The 17851-nt window shown below is 38.2% G+C and overlaps 2 protein-coding genes and 1 non-coding gene across 5 annotated transcripts in view; 2 read left to right on the forward strand and 1 right to left on the reverse strand.

The window, feature by feature from the left end:
- LOC125086968 (ATP-sensitive inward rectifier potassium channel 12-like) overlaps nt 1-17851 on the reverse strand; it is an 874374-nt gene that overhangs the window by 557576 nt on the left and 298947 nt on the right. The window lies entirely within an intron of this gene.
- Nucleotides 8192-8298, forward strand: LOC125088204 (U6 spliceosomal RNA). Its single transcript, XR_007123609.1, has one exon. It is a non-coding gene; the product is annotated as a U6 spliceosomal RNA (small nuclear RNA).
- On the forward strand, nt 14346-15300 carry LOC125086701 (olfactory receptor-like protein DTMT). Its single transcript, XM_047706037.1, has one exon. The coding sequence runs from the start codon at nt 14356-14358 to the stop codon at nt 15298-15300; it is 945 nt and encodes a 314-aa protein (XP_047561993.1). The 5' UTR covers nt 14346-14355.

Here is a 17851-nt window from a genome sequence, read left to right on the forward strand (position 1 = left end):
ATGATATTGAGGTATATTCCCTCTATCCCTATACTGCAGAGAGTTTTAATCAAAAAAGGATACTGTATTTTGTCAGCTGCTTTTTGTACCTCTATTGAGAGGATCATATGATTCTTGTCTTTTCTTCTATTAATTTGGTTTGTCATATTGATTGACTTGTGGATTTGAACCACTCTTGCAGCCCAGGAATAAATCCCACTTTGTTGTCATGAATAATCCCTTTAATGTACTGAGGATCCTATTGGCTAGTATCTTGGGAAGAATTTTGGCATCCATGTTCATCAGGGACATGGGTGTGTAATTCCATTTTTTGGTGGGGTATTTGTCTGGTTTTTGGGATTAAGGTAATGCTGGCCTCATAGAATGAGTATGGAAGTTTCCCTTCCATTTCTATTCTATTTCTAGAGTAGGTATTATTTCCCTTTTAAATGTGTGGTTGAATTCCGCTTTGGGAGATTTTTGATTATTGCTTCAATTTCGTTGCTCACTATGCATCTGTTCAGGTTTTCTATTTCTTCTTGTTTCAGTTTTGGAAGTATATATGTTTCTAGGAATGCATCCATTTTTTCCAGATTGCCTAATCTGTTGGCATGTTGTTTTACATAAGATTCTCTTATAATTGTTAGTATTTCATCACTGTGGTTGTGATCTCTCCTCTTTCATTTATGATTTTATTAATTTGGGTCCTTTCTCTTTTCTTTTTGATATATCTGGCTAGAGGTTTATTGACCTCATTCTTTCAACAAACTAGCTACTAGTTTCATTGATCTCTTCTACTGTTCTTTTGGTGTCTATGTCATTGATTTCTGCTCTGATCTTCATTATTTCTCTTCTGCTGGATTTAGGTTTTACTTACTATTCTTTTTCCAGCTCCTTTAGATGTAAGTTTAGGTTGCGTATTTGAGACTTTTCTTGTTTCTTGAGAGAGGCTTATATTGTTATACACTTCTCTCTACGACTGCCTTTGCTGCATCCCAAAGGTTCCAAACTGTTGTGATTTCATTTTCATTTGTTTCCACTAATTTTTAAAATTCTTCTTTAATTTCCTGGTTGACCCATTCATTCTTTAGTAGGATGCTCTTTAACCTCCAAGCATTTGTGTTCCAAATTTTCTCTCATGATTGAGTTTAAGTTTTAAAGCACTGTGGTCTATGGCATTTTTCAAAGAGCTGGAACAAACAATCCTAAAATTTGTATGGAACCAGAAGAGACTCTGAATTGTTAAGGAAATGTTGAAAAAGAAAAACAAAACTGGGGGCTTCATGTCGCCATTTCAAGCTTTACTACAAAGCTGTGATCACCAAGACAGCATGGTACTGGCACAAAAACAGACACATAAACCAGTGGAACAGAGTAGAAATCCCAGATACAGACCCTCCACTCTATGGTCAAATAATCTTTGATGAAGCAGGAAAAAATATACAGTGGAAAAAAGACAGTCTCTTCAATAAATGGTGCTGGGAAAATTGGACAGCTATGTGTAGAAGAATGAAACTCAACCATTCTCCTATACCATACACAAAGATAAACTTGAAATGGATAAAAGACTTCAACGTAAGGTAGGAATCTATCAAAATCCTAGAGGAGAATATAAGCAATAACCTTTTCAATATCGGCCACAGCAACTTCTTTCAAGATATGTCGCCAAGGGCGCCTGGGTGGCTCAGTGGGTTAAGCCGCTGCCTTCGGCTCAGGTCATGATCTCAGGGTCCTGGGATCGAGTCCCGCATCAGGCTCTCTGCTCGGCAGGGAGCCTGCTTCCCTCTCTCTCTCTCTCTGCCTGCTTCTCTGTCTACTTGTGATCTCTCTCTGTCAAATAAATAAATAAAATCTTAAAAAAATAGATATGTCGCCAAAGGCAAAGGAAACAAAAGCAAAAATGAACTTTTGGAACTTCATCAAGATCAAAAGCTTCTGCACAACAAAGGAAACAGTCAACAAAACAAAGAGGCAACCCACGGAATGGGAGAAGATATTCGCAAATGACACTACTGAAAAAGGGCTGATATTCAAGATCTATAAAGAACTCCTCAAACTCAACACACACTATACAGATAATTATGTCAAAAAATGGGCAGAAGATATGAACAGACACTTCTCCAAAGAAGACATTCAAATTGCTGACAGGCACATGAAAAAATGTTCATCATCATTAGCAATCAGGGAGATTCAAATCAAAACCACATTGAGATACCAACTTAAAACAGTTAGAATGGCCAAAGTTAACAAGACAGTAAACACCAAGTGTTGAAGAGACACTGTTGGTGGGAATGCAAGTTGGTGCAGCCACTTTGGAAAACAGTGTGGAGCTTCCTTAAGAAATTAAAAATAGAGCTACCCTATGACCCTGCAATTGCACTACTGGGTATTTACCCCAAAGATACAGATGTAGTGAAAAGAAGGGCCACCATACCCCAATGTTCACAGCAGCAATGGCCACGGTTGCCAAACTCTGGAAAGAACCTAGATGCCCTTCAATGGACGAATGGATAAAGAAGATATGGTCCATATGTACAATGGAGTATTATGCCTCCATCAGAAAGGATGAATATTCAACTTTTATATCAACATGGATGGGACTGGAAGAGATTATGCTGAGTGAAATAAGTCAAGCAGAGAGAGTCAAGTATTATATGGTTTCACTTACTTATGGAGCATAAGGAGTAACATGGAGGACATTGGGAGATGGAGAGGAGAAGTGAGATGGGGGAAATCGGAGGGGGAGATGAACCATGAGAAGTTGTGGGCTCTGAGAAACAAACTGAGGGTTTTGGGGTGGGGGGGTGAACCTGGTGGTGGGTATTAAGGAGGGCACATATTGCATGAAGCACTGAGTGTGGTGCATAAACAATGCAAAACATAAGTAAATAAATGAAAACAATTTTGGAACACTGAGAAGAAATAAAATAAAATAAAATGGAAAAGAAATAAAGCACTGTGGTCTGAAAATATGTGGGTAATAATCCCAATATTTTGGTACCAGTTAAGACTTGATTTGTGACCCAGTATGTGATCTATTCCAGAAAATGTTCCATGTGCACTTGAGAAGAATGTGTATTCTGTTGCTTTAGGATGAAACACTCTGAATATATCTGAGAAGTCCATCTGGTCCAGTGTGTCATTCAAAGCCCTTGTTTCCTTGTTAATCTTCTGCTTAGATAACTTGTCCATTGCTGTAAGTGGGGTGTTAAACTCCCCTACAATTATTGTATTATTGACAATGAGTCTTTAATTTTGTTATTAATTGGTTTATATAATTGGCTGCTCCCAAGTTAGGGACTTAATATTTACAATTGTTAGGTCTTCTTGTTGGATAGGCTCGTTTATTATCATGTAGTGTCCTTCTACACCTCTTATTACAGTCTTTGGTTTAAAATCTAGTCTGTCTGATATATGGATTGCTACCCCACCTTTCTCCTGACATCCATTAACATGATAAATGGTTCCTACACCCTCACTTGCAATCTTGAGGTCTCTTTGGATCTAAAAAGAGTCTCCTGGGGCTGCCTGGGTGGATCAGTCAGTTAAAATGAGTCTCCTGTAGAGTGGCAATCCTTATATCAGATCAATTAGATTTTCAGCCAAAGACTATAATAAGAGATGAGGAAGGACACTATATCATACTCAAAGGAACTGTCCAACAAGAAGATCTAACAATTTTAAATATCTATGCCCCTAACGTGGGAGCAGCCAACTATATAAACCAATTAATAACAAAATCAAAGAAACACATCGACAAGAATACAATAATAGTAGGGGATTTTAACACTCCCCTCACTGAAATGGACAGATCATCCAAGCAAAAGATCAACAAGGAAATCAAGGCCTTAAATGACACACTGGACCAGATGGACATCACAGATATATTCAGAACATTTCATCCCAAAGCAACAGAATACACATTCTTCTCTAGTGCACATGGAACATTCTCCAGAATAGATCAACATTCTTGGTCCTAAATCAAGTCTCAACCGGTATCCAAAGATTGGGATCATTCCCTGCATATTTTCAGACCACAATGCTCTAAAGCTAGAACTCAATCACAAGAGGAAATTTGGAAAGAACCCAAATACATGGAGACTAAACAGCATCCTTCTAAAGAATGAATGGGTCAACCAGGAAATTAAAGAAGAATTGAAAAAATTCATGGAAACAAATGATAATGAAAACACAACGGTTCAGAATCTGTGGGACACAACAAAGGCAGTCCTGAGAGGAAAATATATAGCGGTACAAGCCTTTCTCAAGAAACAAGAAAGGTCTCAGGTACACAACCTAACCCTACACCTAAAGGAGCTGGAAAAGAACAAGAAAGAAACCCTAAACCCAGCAGGAGAAGAGAAATCATAAAGATCAGAGCAGAAATCAATGAAATAGAAACCAAAAAAACAATAGAACAAATCAACGAAACTAGGAGCTGGTTCTTTGAAAGAATTAATAAGATCGATAAACCCCTGGCCAGACTTATCAAAAAGAAAAGAGAGAGGACCCAAATAAATAAAATCATGAATGAAAGAGGAGAGATCACAACGAACACCAAAGAAATACAGACAATTATAAGAACATACTATGAGCAACTCTACGCCAACAAATTTGACAATCTGGAAGAAATGGATGCATTCCTAGAGACATATAAACTACCACAACTGAACCAGGAAGAAATAGAAAGCCTCAACAGACCCATAACCAGTAAGGAGATTGAAACAGTCATCAAAAATCTCCAAACAAACAAAAGCCCAGGGCCAGACGGCTTCCCGGGGGAATTCTACCAAACATTTAAAGAAGAACTAATTCCTATTCTCCTGAAACTGTTCCAAAAAATAGAAATAGAAGGAAAACTTCCAAACTCATTTTATGAGGCCAGCATCACCTTGATCCCAAAACCAGACAAGGATCCCATCAAAACAGAGAACTACAGACCAATATCCTTGATGAACACAGATGCAAAAATTCTCGCCAAAATACTAGCCAATAGGATTCAACAGTACATTAAAAGGATTATTCACCACGACCAAGTGGGATTTATTCCAGGGCTGCAAGGTTGGTTCAACATCCGCAAATCAATCAATGTGATACAACACATTAATAAAAGAAAGAACAAGAACCATACGATACTCTCCATAGATGCTGAAAAAGCATTTGACAAAGTACAGCATCCCTTCCTGATCAAAACTCTTCAAAATGTAGGGATAGACGGCACATACCTCAATATTATCAAAGCCATCTATGAAAAACCCACCGCAAATATCATTCTCAATGGAGAAAAACTGAAAGGTTTTCCGCTAAGGTCAGGAACACGGCAGGGATGTCCGTTATCACCACTGCTATTCAACATAGTACTAGAAGTCCTAGCCTCAGCAATCAGACAACAAAAGGAAATTAAAGGCATCCAAATCGGCAAAGAAGAAGTCAAACTATCACTCTTCGCAGATGATATGATACTCTATGTGGAAAACCCAAAAGACTCCACTCCAAAACTGCTAGAACTTGTACAGGAATTCAGTAAAGTGTCAGGATATAAAATCAATGCACAGAAATCAGTTGCGTTTCTCTACACCAACAACAAGACAGAAGAAAGAGAAATTAAGGAGTCCATCCCATTTACAATTGCACCCAAAACTATAAGATACCTAGGAATAAACCTAACCAAAGAGACTAAGAATCTGTACTCAGAAAACTATAAAGTACTCATGAAAGAAATTGAGGAAGACACAAAGAAATGGAAAAATGTTCCATGCTCCTGGATTGGAAGAATAAATATTGTGAAAATGTCTATGCTACCTAAAGCAATCTACACATTTAATGCAATTCCTATCAAAGTACCATCCATTTTTTTCAAAGAAATGGAACAAATAATCCTAAAATTTATATGGAACCAGAAAAGACCTCGAATAGCCAAAGGAATATTGAAAAAGAAAGCCAAAGTTGGTGGCATCACAATTCCGGACTTCAAGCTCTATTACAAAGCTGTCATCATCAAGACAGCATGGTATTGGCACAAAAACAGACACATAGATCAATGGAACAGAATAGAGAGCCCAGAAATAGACCCTCAACTCTATGGTCAACTCATCTTCAACAAAGCAGGAAAGAATGTCCAATGGAACAAAGACAGCCTCTTCAATAAATGGTGTTGGGAAAATTGGACAGCCACATGCAGAAAAATGAAATTGGATCATTTCCTTACACCACACACGAAAATAGACTCAAAATGGATGAAGGATCTCAATGTGAGAAAGGAATCCATCCAAATCCTCAAGGAGAACACAGGCAGCAACCTCTTCGACGTCAGCCGCAGCAACATCTTCCTAGGAACATCACCAAAGGCAAGGGAAGCAAGGGCAAAAATGAACTTTTGGGATTTTTATCAAGATCAAAAGCTTTTGCACAGCAAAGGAAACAGTTAACAAAACCAAAAGACAACTGACAGAATGGGAGAAGATATTTGCAAATGACATATCAGATAAAGGGCTAGTGTCCAAAATCTATAAAGAACTTAGCAAACTCAACACCCAAAGAACAAAGAATCCAATCAAGAAATGGGCAGAGGACATGAACAGACATTTCTGCAAAGAAGACATCCAGATGGCCAACAGACACATGAAAAAGTGCTCCATATCACTCGGCATCAGGGAAATACAAATCAAAACCACCATGAGATAACACCTCACACCAGTCAGAATGGCTAAAATTAACAAGTCAGGAAATGACAGATGCTGGCGAGGATGCGGAGAAAGGGGAACCCTCCTACAGTGTTGGTGGGAATGCAAGCTGGTGCAACCACTCTGGAAAACAGCATGGAGGTTCCTCAAAATGTTGAAAATAGAACTACCCTATGACCCAGCAATTGCACTGCTGGGTATTTACCCTAAAGATACAAACGTAGTGATCCGAAGGGGCACGTGCACCCGAATGTTTATAGCAGCGATGTCTACAATAGCCAAACTATGGAAAGAACCTAGATGTCCATCAACAGACGAATGGATAAAGAAGATGTGGTATATATACACAATGGAATACTATGCAGCCATCAAAAGAAATGAAATCTTGCCATTTGCGACGACGTGGATGGAACTAGAGGGTATCATGCTTAGCGAAATAAGTCAATCGGAGAAAGACAACTATCATATGATCTCCCTGATATGAGGGAGAGGAGATGCAACATGGGGGGTTGAGGGGGTAGGAGAAGAGTAAATGAAACCAGATGGGATTGGGAGGGAGACAAACCATAAGTGACTCTTAATCTCACAAAACAAACTGAGGGTTGATGGGGGGAGGGGGCTTGGGAGGGGGGGGTGGGGTTATGGATATTGGGGAGGGTATGTGCTATGGTGAGTGCTGTGAAGTGTGTAAACCTGGCGATTCGCAGACCTGTACCCCTGGGGATAAAAATATATGTTTATAAAAAAATAAAATTTAAAATAAATAAATTTTAAAAATGTTTGATCCTACCACTGTTATTAGCATTATATTTGAAATCCTAAGCAGTGAGAAATGACAAGGAAAATAAATAAAAGTTATATAAAGTGGAAAGTATTAAACCATCTCTGTTCATAGACAACTGGATTGTCTATTTAGAAAATCCCAAAGAACATAAAAAGTCATTCCAGAAGAAGTGAATTTAGTATTACCATAGGATATAAAGTCAATGTATTAAGAAGTTTATTTCTGTGTGTAAATATAAAATAATGCTAATACGTTTACATGAAATTTATATTAACTGACAATAAACATATGTAAAGTGGAAAAACTCTTTAGAGTACTATTTTAGGGGTTCTCAGGTGGCTCAGTCAGTTAAACATCCAATTCTTGATTTTGGTTCAGGTCTTTATCTCAGGATCATGAGATGGACCCCCCTGTCAGCTCCAAGCTCTGCAGGGGGTCTGCTGGAGATTCCCTCTCTCTCCCTGTCCCCCTGCCCCTCCTCCTGTTCATACTCTCTCTTAAATAAATAGATAGATAAATAAATAACTATTGACACTAGCACCAAACCACTTAATAAGTATAAATCTTACACAATACGTATAAATTTATACATATAAATACATATAATACATATAAATCTTACACAATATATGCATGATCCACATCTTGAAAACTGCAAACACTATTACAGAAATCAAAGAACAACATGGATAGATATAAATCATGCATGGATGAAAGACTCAACATTGTTAAGATGTCAACTCTAGTGCTTGCTTCGGCAGCACATATACTAAAATTGGAATGATACAGAGAAGATTAGCATGGACCCTGCGCAAGGATGACATGCAAATTCGTGAAGTGTTCCAAAATTTAAAAAAAAAAAAAAAGATGTCAACTCTACCAAAACTGATCTAGAGATTGAACACCTTTTCAATCAAAATTCCTTCAGGACTTCTTTGGTACAAAGTGACCATCTGATTATAAAATTTATATGTAAAGCAAAGAAACTAAAAAAAAAAAAAAAGAAACTGATTTTGGAAAAGAAAACAAAGTTAAAGGGCTCATACTACCTCATTTCCAGACTTACTGTTAAATTAAAACAGTCAGAAAAGTGTGGTATTGGAGAAAATATAGAAATATGGATCAGTACAAGAGTATAGAATAGTATATAGAGTCCAGAAATAGATCCACTAAAGTACTGCCCATCTAATTATTGACAAAGATGCAAAGACAATTTGTGGAAAATAATATTTTCAATCAGCTGCTGGAAAAACTTTATTTCCATATGCAAAATAATAATAACAATAATAATAATAAATCAATACCTCACACTCTCTACAATTCACACAAAATGGATCATACACCTAAATATTTGTATGGGTATTAAGAAAGCCCCTCCGCCCCCTGCCGACATCCTGTTTTGTAGCATTAGAGAAGTCCCAGAGTGGGAAACAAGGAGCATGTGCAGCAGAATTCGGGTGCTAGTTGAAGTCAGTGCAGTCACTGTAGCTGTGGCTAAAACAAGAGATGAAACTGAAGAATGAATATAAAGCACGAGAAGTGTCCCACATAATTCTTATTACTATCAGGGGATGGTTTTATATAGCAATGTTTTCACTGAATTGGAAGTTCAATTCAATGAATTTCCATCTGGACAGTTTGCTGTTCTTATGTGAACTGATATATAAAGAGCAGGTTTGCCATTCTTCCTGAGGTGGTGATCTTGATTACCAAGGGGAGTCTAGATTGCTCTATACAATTGGGACAGATTGGACCATGTCTGAAATCCTGGGGAACACTTGGGTGCCACTTAGTATTTTATTTACTTAATAATAAATCTTAATGGAAAGTCTAATAACCTAATAAAGACAGGACCAAAAAGGGTGCATATTCCCTAGGAATGAAGGTTCCCATTATACTATGGAAAGAGCCCCATACAGCTGAGATGATGGCCAATGAGAACATAGAATGTGTAGTGAAAGAAGGAGTTATAAATGTCAACCATAGCCTTGTGATCAATTACAGTACTAGGAACAACTGGAAAATGCGTAATCTGACACTTGGGAAGAAGTAGAAATGATGGTGGTCACCAAGTTCTATAAAGGTTTTCCAAGAGAGCTAATGGTGTAGAAGTACCTCAGTGAGTTTCAAATCTGAGTTTTATTTTCTATCTCTGCGTGAAGAAGAATTGAAAATAATCTGGGAGAGCTTTTATTCCAGTACTTCCTATGCATCTGCATATGATTGGGTCATAGAGATTTAATCTTTATTAGCTGCAGGTTTATCTCTCCCCTTGAGTGTGTTTATGAGAAACTGGGTTGTAGTGAGAGGTGATGCCACCCTGGGAATCTTTCCAAAATATGTGTCTTTCATGGTACTTTGTTCAAAGACCACTGATGACTTCTTCTTGCCCACAAGATAAAGCCTTTTACCCTGTAAAATATTTTAGAATATTCATAGCCTGGACCCTGCCCCTTTCTATGGCTTTTCCAAGCATCCTCCTTCACCTTCCAAAATGTCAGCTCCAGCGCCATGGGACTACTGTCCATTCCCTAAACAGGAAATGATTAAGCACCCATATTATGAACTTCTCTCCTTCCCCACCTTCCCCCAAAGCATAGTCAGGTGTGATTGGTGATGTAATCAGTCACTGCTCCAGGACTCAGAGCACTTGTGCTAAGAGTCCTGGATTTCTCTGTCTTTAATGAGTTCTTTTAAGATCTAGACTCCTTTGGGATCCATGGCCTCTTAGGCCCAGGGATGTCTAGAACAGGAGATGTGAGAAAGGATGTTGCAGACACAGATGACGACTACAGAAGCTGTCACTTCACATGTCTTAGTAAATAAAGGGAAACAGGACCTTAAGTTACTGTGCTGGAGTCACCCTCAGACACACTGGGTAAGTTGGGCAGAGGGTGAATGAGCTGAACCCTTAGGGTCCTTCCAATTCAAGGGTCTTGCAAAATTGTGTGATGTTCTGCAGGATGGTTCTTCAGGTATGATAACATTCCTCTTCTTCACCTCCCTGCCTTCTAAGACTTCCCTACATTCTAGAAATATTTTAATTAATGTTTACCAGTTACATTTTTGTTGTCAATATTAACAGTTGTAAATATTACTGTGTCATGTATTCTTACGAGACTGTGTAATTCCAATGTAATGACAGCTCTTGTGGCAGGTTTTATTATTTTTTTAATTCAATTAGCCAAAACAACATTAGTTTCAGATGTAGTGTTCCACAATTCATTGGTCGTGTATAACACACAGTGCTCATCACATCATGTGTCCCCCTTAATGCCAATCACCCAGTTACCCCAATTCCCCCACTCACCTCCCCTTCAGCAACCCTCAGTTTGTTTCCCATAGTTAAGAATTTTCATAGTTTGTCCCTTTCTCTAATTTCTTCCCATTCAATTTTCCCTCCCTTCCCTTATGATATTCTGCACTGTTTCTTATAGTCCACATATGAGTGAAACTATATGATAATTGTCTTTCTCCGATTGTCTTATTTCACTTAGTACAGTTCCATCCACATAGATGTAAATGGTAAGTATTCATCATTTCTTATGGCTGAGTAATATTCCATTATATATAGATATAGATATAGATGATATAGATATAGATATCTTCCTTATCTGTTTAGCAGTCAAAGGAAATCTCAGCTCCTTCCATAGTTTGACTATTGTGGACATTGTTAGTATGAACATTAGGGTAGAGGTGCCCCTTCGTTTCATTATATCTGTACCTTTGGGGTAAATACCTAGTACTGCAATTGTGGGTCATAGAGTATTTCTATTTGTGACTTCTTGAGGAACTTCCATACTGTTTTCCAGAGTGGCTGTACCAGCTTGCATTCCCACCGACAGTGTAAGAGGGTTCCCCTTTCTCCACATTCAAGTCAACATTCATTGCTTACTGTCTTGTTAATTTTAGCCATTCTGAATGGTGCAAGATGATATCTCATTGTGGTTTTGATTTGTATTTCCCTGATGACAAGTGATGTTGAGTATTTTTTCATGTGTCTTTGGCCATTTGTATGTCTTCTTTGGAGAAATGTCTGTTCATGTCTTGTGGTAGGCTTTAATGTAGTAGTCTGAGCCCTTGTTTTATTTTAGAATCACCTGGTAACTTTAACATTTTTTGTACAGGCCTCCTCTAAGATTGTGATTATATTTATCTGAGGGCATCCAGTAATCTTCATTTTTAAATATTTATATTTAAAATATATTTATCATGTACTGCGTAGTCCCTGGACCACAGCACTGCAGTCACTGGGTGCTAATTAAAAATGTAGAACTATAGGACACCTAAGTGTCTGCCTTCAGCAAGGTCATGATCCCAGGGTTCAGGGATCTTGCCCCACATTGAGCCCTGAATCAGGCTTTCTGCTTGGTGGCAAGTCTGCTTCTTCCTCTCCTTCTGCCTGTTGCTCCTCCTGCTTGTGTTCTTTCTGTGTCAAATAAATAAATAAAATCTAAAATAAAATATAGGACCAGCCTGCTGAATCGGAATCAGCATTTTGGCAGAATGCCTGGGTGATATGCATGGGTATTTAATTCTAGAAACACTGTGCTAGGTGATCCTTACAGGCAGTCCAGGCTGAGAACACTGACCATAGGTGAAAGATGAAGGGGTCATTACATAATTAGGGGTAGCATCTGCAAGTGTTGTCTCTGGTTAATGATTCCTCATCATACCCTCAACACAAGAGATGGATCCCACTCATTTATTAGGAAGCAAAATTCTGAAAAACCAGCTGTATGATTTCCCTTAGATGTTTGTTCCCACTATAATGCCAGTATGTAATGTCCATGTGTAAAAACTGCTAATGTGGGTGGATCAAACAGCACCAGCAGGGTGTAGTCTAAGCAGGTGGATTCAGTTCAGTCTTTAATGAAGGAGCCTCCCACATCTCTTGATAGTTCTCTGCTTTGTCACCTTTTAGACACATTGAGGTGTATTAGGGTTCTCCAGAGAAATAGAACCAATGGGAGATTATATCTTTATATATATATATCTATATTTATATATCTATATATCTGATAATATGTCTCTATTATCTTATCATCTGTAGTCATGAAAAGGGTAGTCTTATCTGAGGTACCCCAACACTTTCCATGGGTACAGTGTTACATTAATAAATCTGTAACATAGTGACAAATTTAGTGCTAAATGGTTGAAGCTAATGAGTACTTGTTCTGAGAGGACTCAATAGAAATGGGTATTTTAACATAATAGGAGTTTGCTGTCTGTAAATTTGAAAGAATGCATGTCTCAGCCTGAAGCACAGCCAATGAATATTTACGAAACATAACACAGTGCTATATCGAGGCACTGTGCCAGGTGCTGACACTTCTGCAGTCATGAAGACAGACGTGGCCTTTCCTGCATGTTTACAATCCAATAGAGAGAACAGCTGTAACCAATCTCCTGGGCATTCAGTGCTTGAGGGACAAGTATGGGATGCCTGAAAAACATAGTAGCAGGTTCTTACTTGGTCTGGGCAAGGGGGCCAGGAGAGATACAGCTGAGTAAATGACATGTAATATGGCTGAAGGGTAAGTAGGAACAAACCAGTTGAAGAGGGAGCAGAGAGAGGAAGATGCTAGGCAGGGAGAGCAGCAAGTAGAAAAGGCTGCAGGCAAGAAATTGTGCCTTTCAAGCCCAGGATTTCTGGAGAGGTGAATGTGAGTGTCACTATGGGGCCAGGTGAAGCTGTGGAAGTCAGCAAGGGTCAGGTCTTGAAGCACCTTTTGTGCAATTCCTTTGAGAGGAATTTTGCCTTTTCCTTAAGAGCAATGAGAATCCGTGAAGACTTTAGGGAGAATGATGATCAGATTTTCATCTTAGAATGCCACAGTGTGAATGAAAGATATTGAAGGAGCAGGGAGAAGAGTGAAGAGGGAAGAGGTTATTCCAACAGTACAGACACGACATGATGTCAGCCCAGCCAGAATAGTGATGGTTGAGAGAAAGAATGGATGAATGAGAAAGAGGTTTAATGTGGCAGAATCTTAAAGACATGTTAAAAAACTGGATATTGAGGATGAGAGAAAGGATGGAAGGGAAGAAAACTCTCAGGTGTATGATTTGCATTTTGATATCTTTTACCGAGATGTGGGTAAGTAGAGGAGGAAGGAATTGGAATTGGGAGAAGGGGAGGGTTGAGATCCTGAGTTTCTTTTAGGATCTGCCGAGCTTAAAATGCATGTGAAAAGTCTAAGGGAAGATAATTATTAAGCAACTAGGTACACAGTTTTATAGATTAGAGTCATTTACACCTGAGGTTTAAACGGTAATCAAATCCTTTGGAGTAGATTAGTTTTTCTTCATTCTATATGTAGCATTATAAGAGAACGGTGTTTAGGAAAAACTCCTGGGACATCAACATGAAGAGTTTGACAAAACAAACTAGAGTTACTTAGGATGCCTGGTAAGATAGGTATGAGGAAAATCAATATATAAGTGTCTCAGAAAACAATGGATAAGAGTGTTTTATAAAAGTTGGAATATTGTTGGGGTGCCTGGGTGGCTCAGTCATTAAGTGTCTGCCTTCGGCTCAGGTTATGAACCGAGGGACCTGGGATGAAACCCCACATCAGGTTCCCTGCTGGGCAGGAATCCTGCTCCTCCTTCTCCCACTCCCTCTGCTTGTATTCCCTCTCTCTCTGTGTCTCTATCAAATAAAAAAATAAAATCTTTTTAAAAATTTTGGAACATTGTTAAAAGGAAGTGATGAAAAGTCATTTCTGATCATAGAGATTCTGTCCTTAGAGATTTGGAGTATAGAAATGGTAATTATTGTGATGAGAATTATATAAAGTATCTTTACAGAGCACTTAACAGATTATGTATCACAGAAATATGTTCAGTTTTAAATTCATGTTTTAATGGACACTTTTTTCCTCCTAAAGATACTGAAGACAGAGCATGACAAGAAAGAATCAAACTGTCATCTCAGAATTTGTCCTCCTGGGCCTGCCCATTGATTCAGATCAGCGAGACCTGTTCTATTCCCTGTTCCTGGCCATGTATGTTACCACCGTCCTGGGGAACCTTCTCATCATCATCCTCATTCGCCTGGACTCCCACCTCCACATGCCCATGTATTTGTTTCTCAGCAATTTATCCTTCTCTGACCTCTGCTTCTCGTCTGTCACAATGCCCAAATTGCTGCAGAACATGCAGAGCCAAGTCCCATCCATCCCCTATGCTGGCTGCCTGACCCAGATGTACTTCTTCCTGTTTTTTGGAGACCTGGAGAGCTTCCTCTTGGTGGCCATGGCCTATGACCGCTACATGGCCATCTGCTTCCCTCTGCACTATACCACCATCATGAGCCCCAAGCTCTGTCTCTCCCTGGTGGTGCTTTCCTGGGTGCTGACCATGTTCCATGCTATGTTACACACTCTGCTCATGGCCAGATTGTGGTTTTGTGCAGACAACAAAGTCCCCCACTTTTTCTGTGATTTGTCTGCTCTGCTGAAGCTGGCCTGCTCTGACACTCGAGTTAATGAGTTGGTGATATTTATCATGGGAGGGCTTGTTGTCATCATCCCATTCCTGCTCATCATCATGTCTTATGCAAGGATCATGTCCTCCATCCTCAAGGTCCCTTCTGCTAGGGGTATTCACAAAGCCTTCTCCACCTGTGGCTCTCACCTCTCTGTGGTGTCACTATTCTATGGGACAATTATTGGTCTCTATTTATGCCCATCAGCTAATAATTCTACTGTTAAGGAGACTGTCATGGCCATGATGTACACTGTGGTCACCCCCATGCTGAATCCCTTCATCTATAGCTTGAGAAACAGAGACATGAAGGGAGCCCTGGGAAGAATCTTTTGTAGAAAGAACATTATCTTCTCTGCATGATGGTAACATTTTATATTTTTACATATTTCTATCTAGTAGATACAATAATTTTGGAGTATTATTCCAGATTTTTTTCCTTACCGTGGAAACATTCTGTTAAAATTATATGGTAGTTATTCAATATGTAAAAGAGATGAAATTGAGCTATTCAGTTGAACTAGGGGAGAGAGGTCTTGGTGACCTGCTGGCTAAGGCTTCCTCTTTGTGTTCCCCAGGTGATTCTGGCAAAGTGTAGTTTAAGAATTCCTGTTTTAAACGATCTTCATGCCTTATATTCTTTAACTAATTTTTCATGGGAGACTATGTTCCTTTTTTAAGCCAGAACTCTGCTTTCATTGTGGTATAATTTTATAAAATAATTCTCTATACTCTAAGGTCAATACTAAATGAGATCCAGAATCTCCACCTCCCAGCCTCCCTCTTAATGTCTCCTAGTTACCTCTCTCTGCATAAGATTCACATCATTTTATCTCTTAACCTTCCCCCCCTCCTTATTTGTTTTCATGTCTTCTCTGTTTTCTGACTGGCCTGAGCTGAAATGGATTTTTCTAGCCCTTGCTAAAGAGTCTATTTTGTCTTTACCTGGGAATAAGAAATACCGAGGGGACCTAAAATTTTCCCCAGGAATGGGGAAAGAAGTTGAAAGCTAGTAAACAAGTTCAGAGTTTAAGGATGCCTCTTTTCTATTTGGTACTTTCTGTTCAGTAATTTATATAATCGGTTCATAAAAGAGCTTTGTATCTATGTTTTTATCCTATCCTGAACCTCATGACAATCCCAAGGAATAGATATGGTTATTATTTTGTAGACTGAAAAGCATGTTGTTCAATTTCTTGTCAAGTCACACAGTGTGTCAATTGTTGAATCTATGTAATATCCCAAATTGTGATTTTATTATTTCTTTTAATAGGCTTTCACTTTAGAAAGAAAGAGAGCACCCATTAATAACAAACCAAAACTAAACCAAATAAAACAACCCCCCCCCCAAAAAAAAAAACCCCCAGAAACCAAAACTTTCTTAGCTCCATTTATGGCATGGACTAGTTTTCCAACCTCAGTCCATTTGTGTCCTCAGTTGTCCTCTCTAAGCTATGGCATCCAAACGCACCATTTTCATCCTCAAGTACATTCTGGTGACCTCCACCTTTCTGTCTGAAGTCAAGACTTTGTACAAACTGTTATTGTCATCTGCCCTTTGGATATCTCCACTTGAGGCTCTATGAACTGTTCAAGCTCAACATGCACAATATTGAACTCTTCATGTTCCTTCAAATCTGCTCTTTGTCCTTTATTCTATATCTTCATTTATGTCACTTTATACTCAGTTACCAGAACAGCCATACAATCTTTCATGATACATTTTCACTTAATATTGTATTTCTTAAAATAGCTTATTGTATCCATGAGGCAACTAAGGTAACACTAATTTCTATAATGGATAAATACTGAAATCTCAGTGCCATCATACAACAGATATATAGTGACAAGAAAAAAGATCAAATTAATGCACTTTTCTCCATAACAGAAAATTCCATTAACAGGAAAATGAAAAATAGACCCTATTCTCAATAGCCATGGAATTTATGTGCAATAATATAAGAAGAAAATTTTAAAACTACTGAAAGATATTAAAGAATACCACAATAGTGGACATATACAATGACCCTGGCTGTCTCCTTTTAAACAGATTGGGGAGAGTAATTTTATACACTAAAGTAGATCCATTTAAAATTGTGCATTTTGATGAGTTTTGAAACCTCATTATTTTAACAACATCAGTTATCCTAATACATTCAATACAATCCAAGTTAAAGTCTCAAAAGAATTATTTTTGTGGAAACTGACAAACTTATATTGATGTTTGACACATTTGACCACATAAAAAGAGGAAACTTATCTAAGACAAAAGATAACATAAACAAACTTGAAGGAAAATTGACAGACAGTAATATGCCTAAAACACAAGATTAAAATTCAGAATATATAAAGAACACTTACAAGTCATATAAAAATAAAACAAACTGAATGCCTTGAATAGCCAAAGCAATCTTGAAAAAGGAAAACAAACCTGAAGGTGTAACAATTCCAGATTTCAAGTTATATTACAAAGCTGCAGCAATCAAAACTGTAGGTACTGGCACAAAAATAGATATACAGACCAATGGAGTAGAACATAAAACCCCAAAATAAACCCACAATTATATGGTCACTTAATCTTTGATAAAGGAAGAAAGAATATCTAATAGAAATAATACAGTCTCTTCAACAAATGGTGTTGGCAAAACTGGACAGCCACATGCAGAAGAAGGAAACAGGACCACTTTCCTAAAGCATACACAAAAATAAATTCAAAATGAACTAAAGACCTAACTGTGAGCCCTGAAAGCATAAAAATCCTAGAAGAAAGGAAAGGCAGTGATATTTCTTGACATCTGCTGTAGCAACATTTTTCTACATATGTCTCCTGCGGCAGGGGTTATAAAAGCAAAAATAAACTATTGGTACTACATCAAAATGAAAAGCTTCTGCACAGCAAAGGAAACAACCAATA

The sequence above is a fragment of the Lutra lutra genome, chromosome 16 (assembly GCF_902655055.1).
Source record: "Lutra lutra chromosome 16, mLutLut1.2, whole genome shotgun sequence".
In the NCBI taxonomy this organism is placed as follows: domain Eukaryota; kingdom Metazoa; phylum Chordata; class Mammalia; order Carnivora; family Mustelidae; genus Lutra; species Lutra lutra.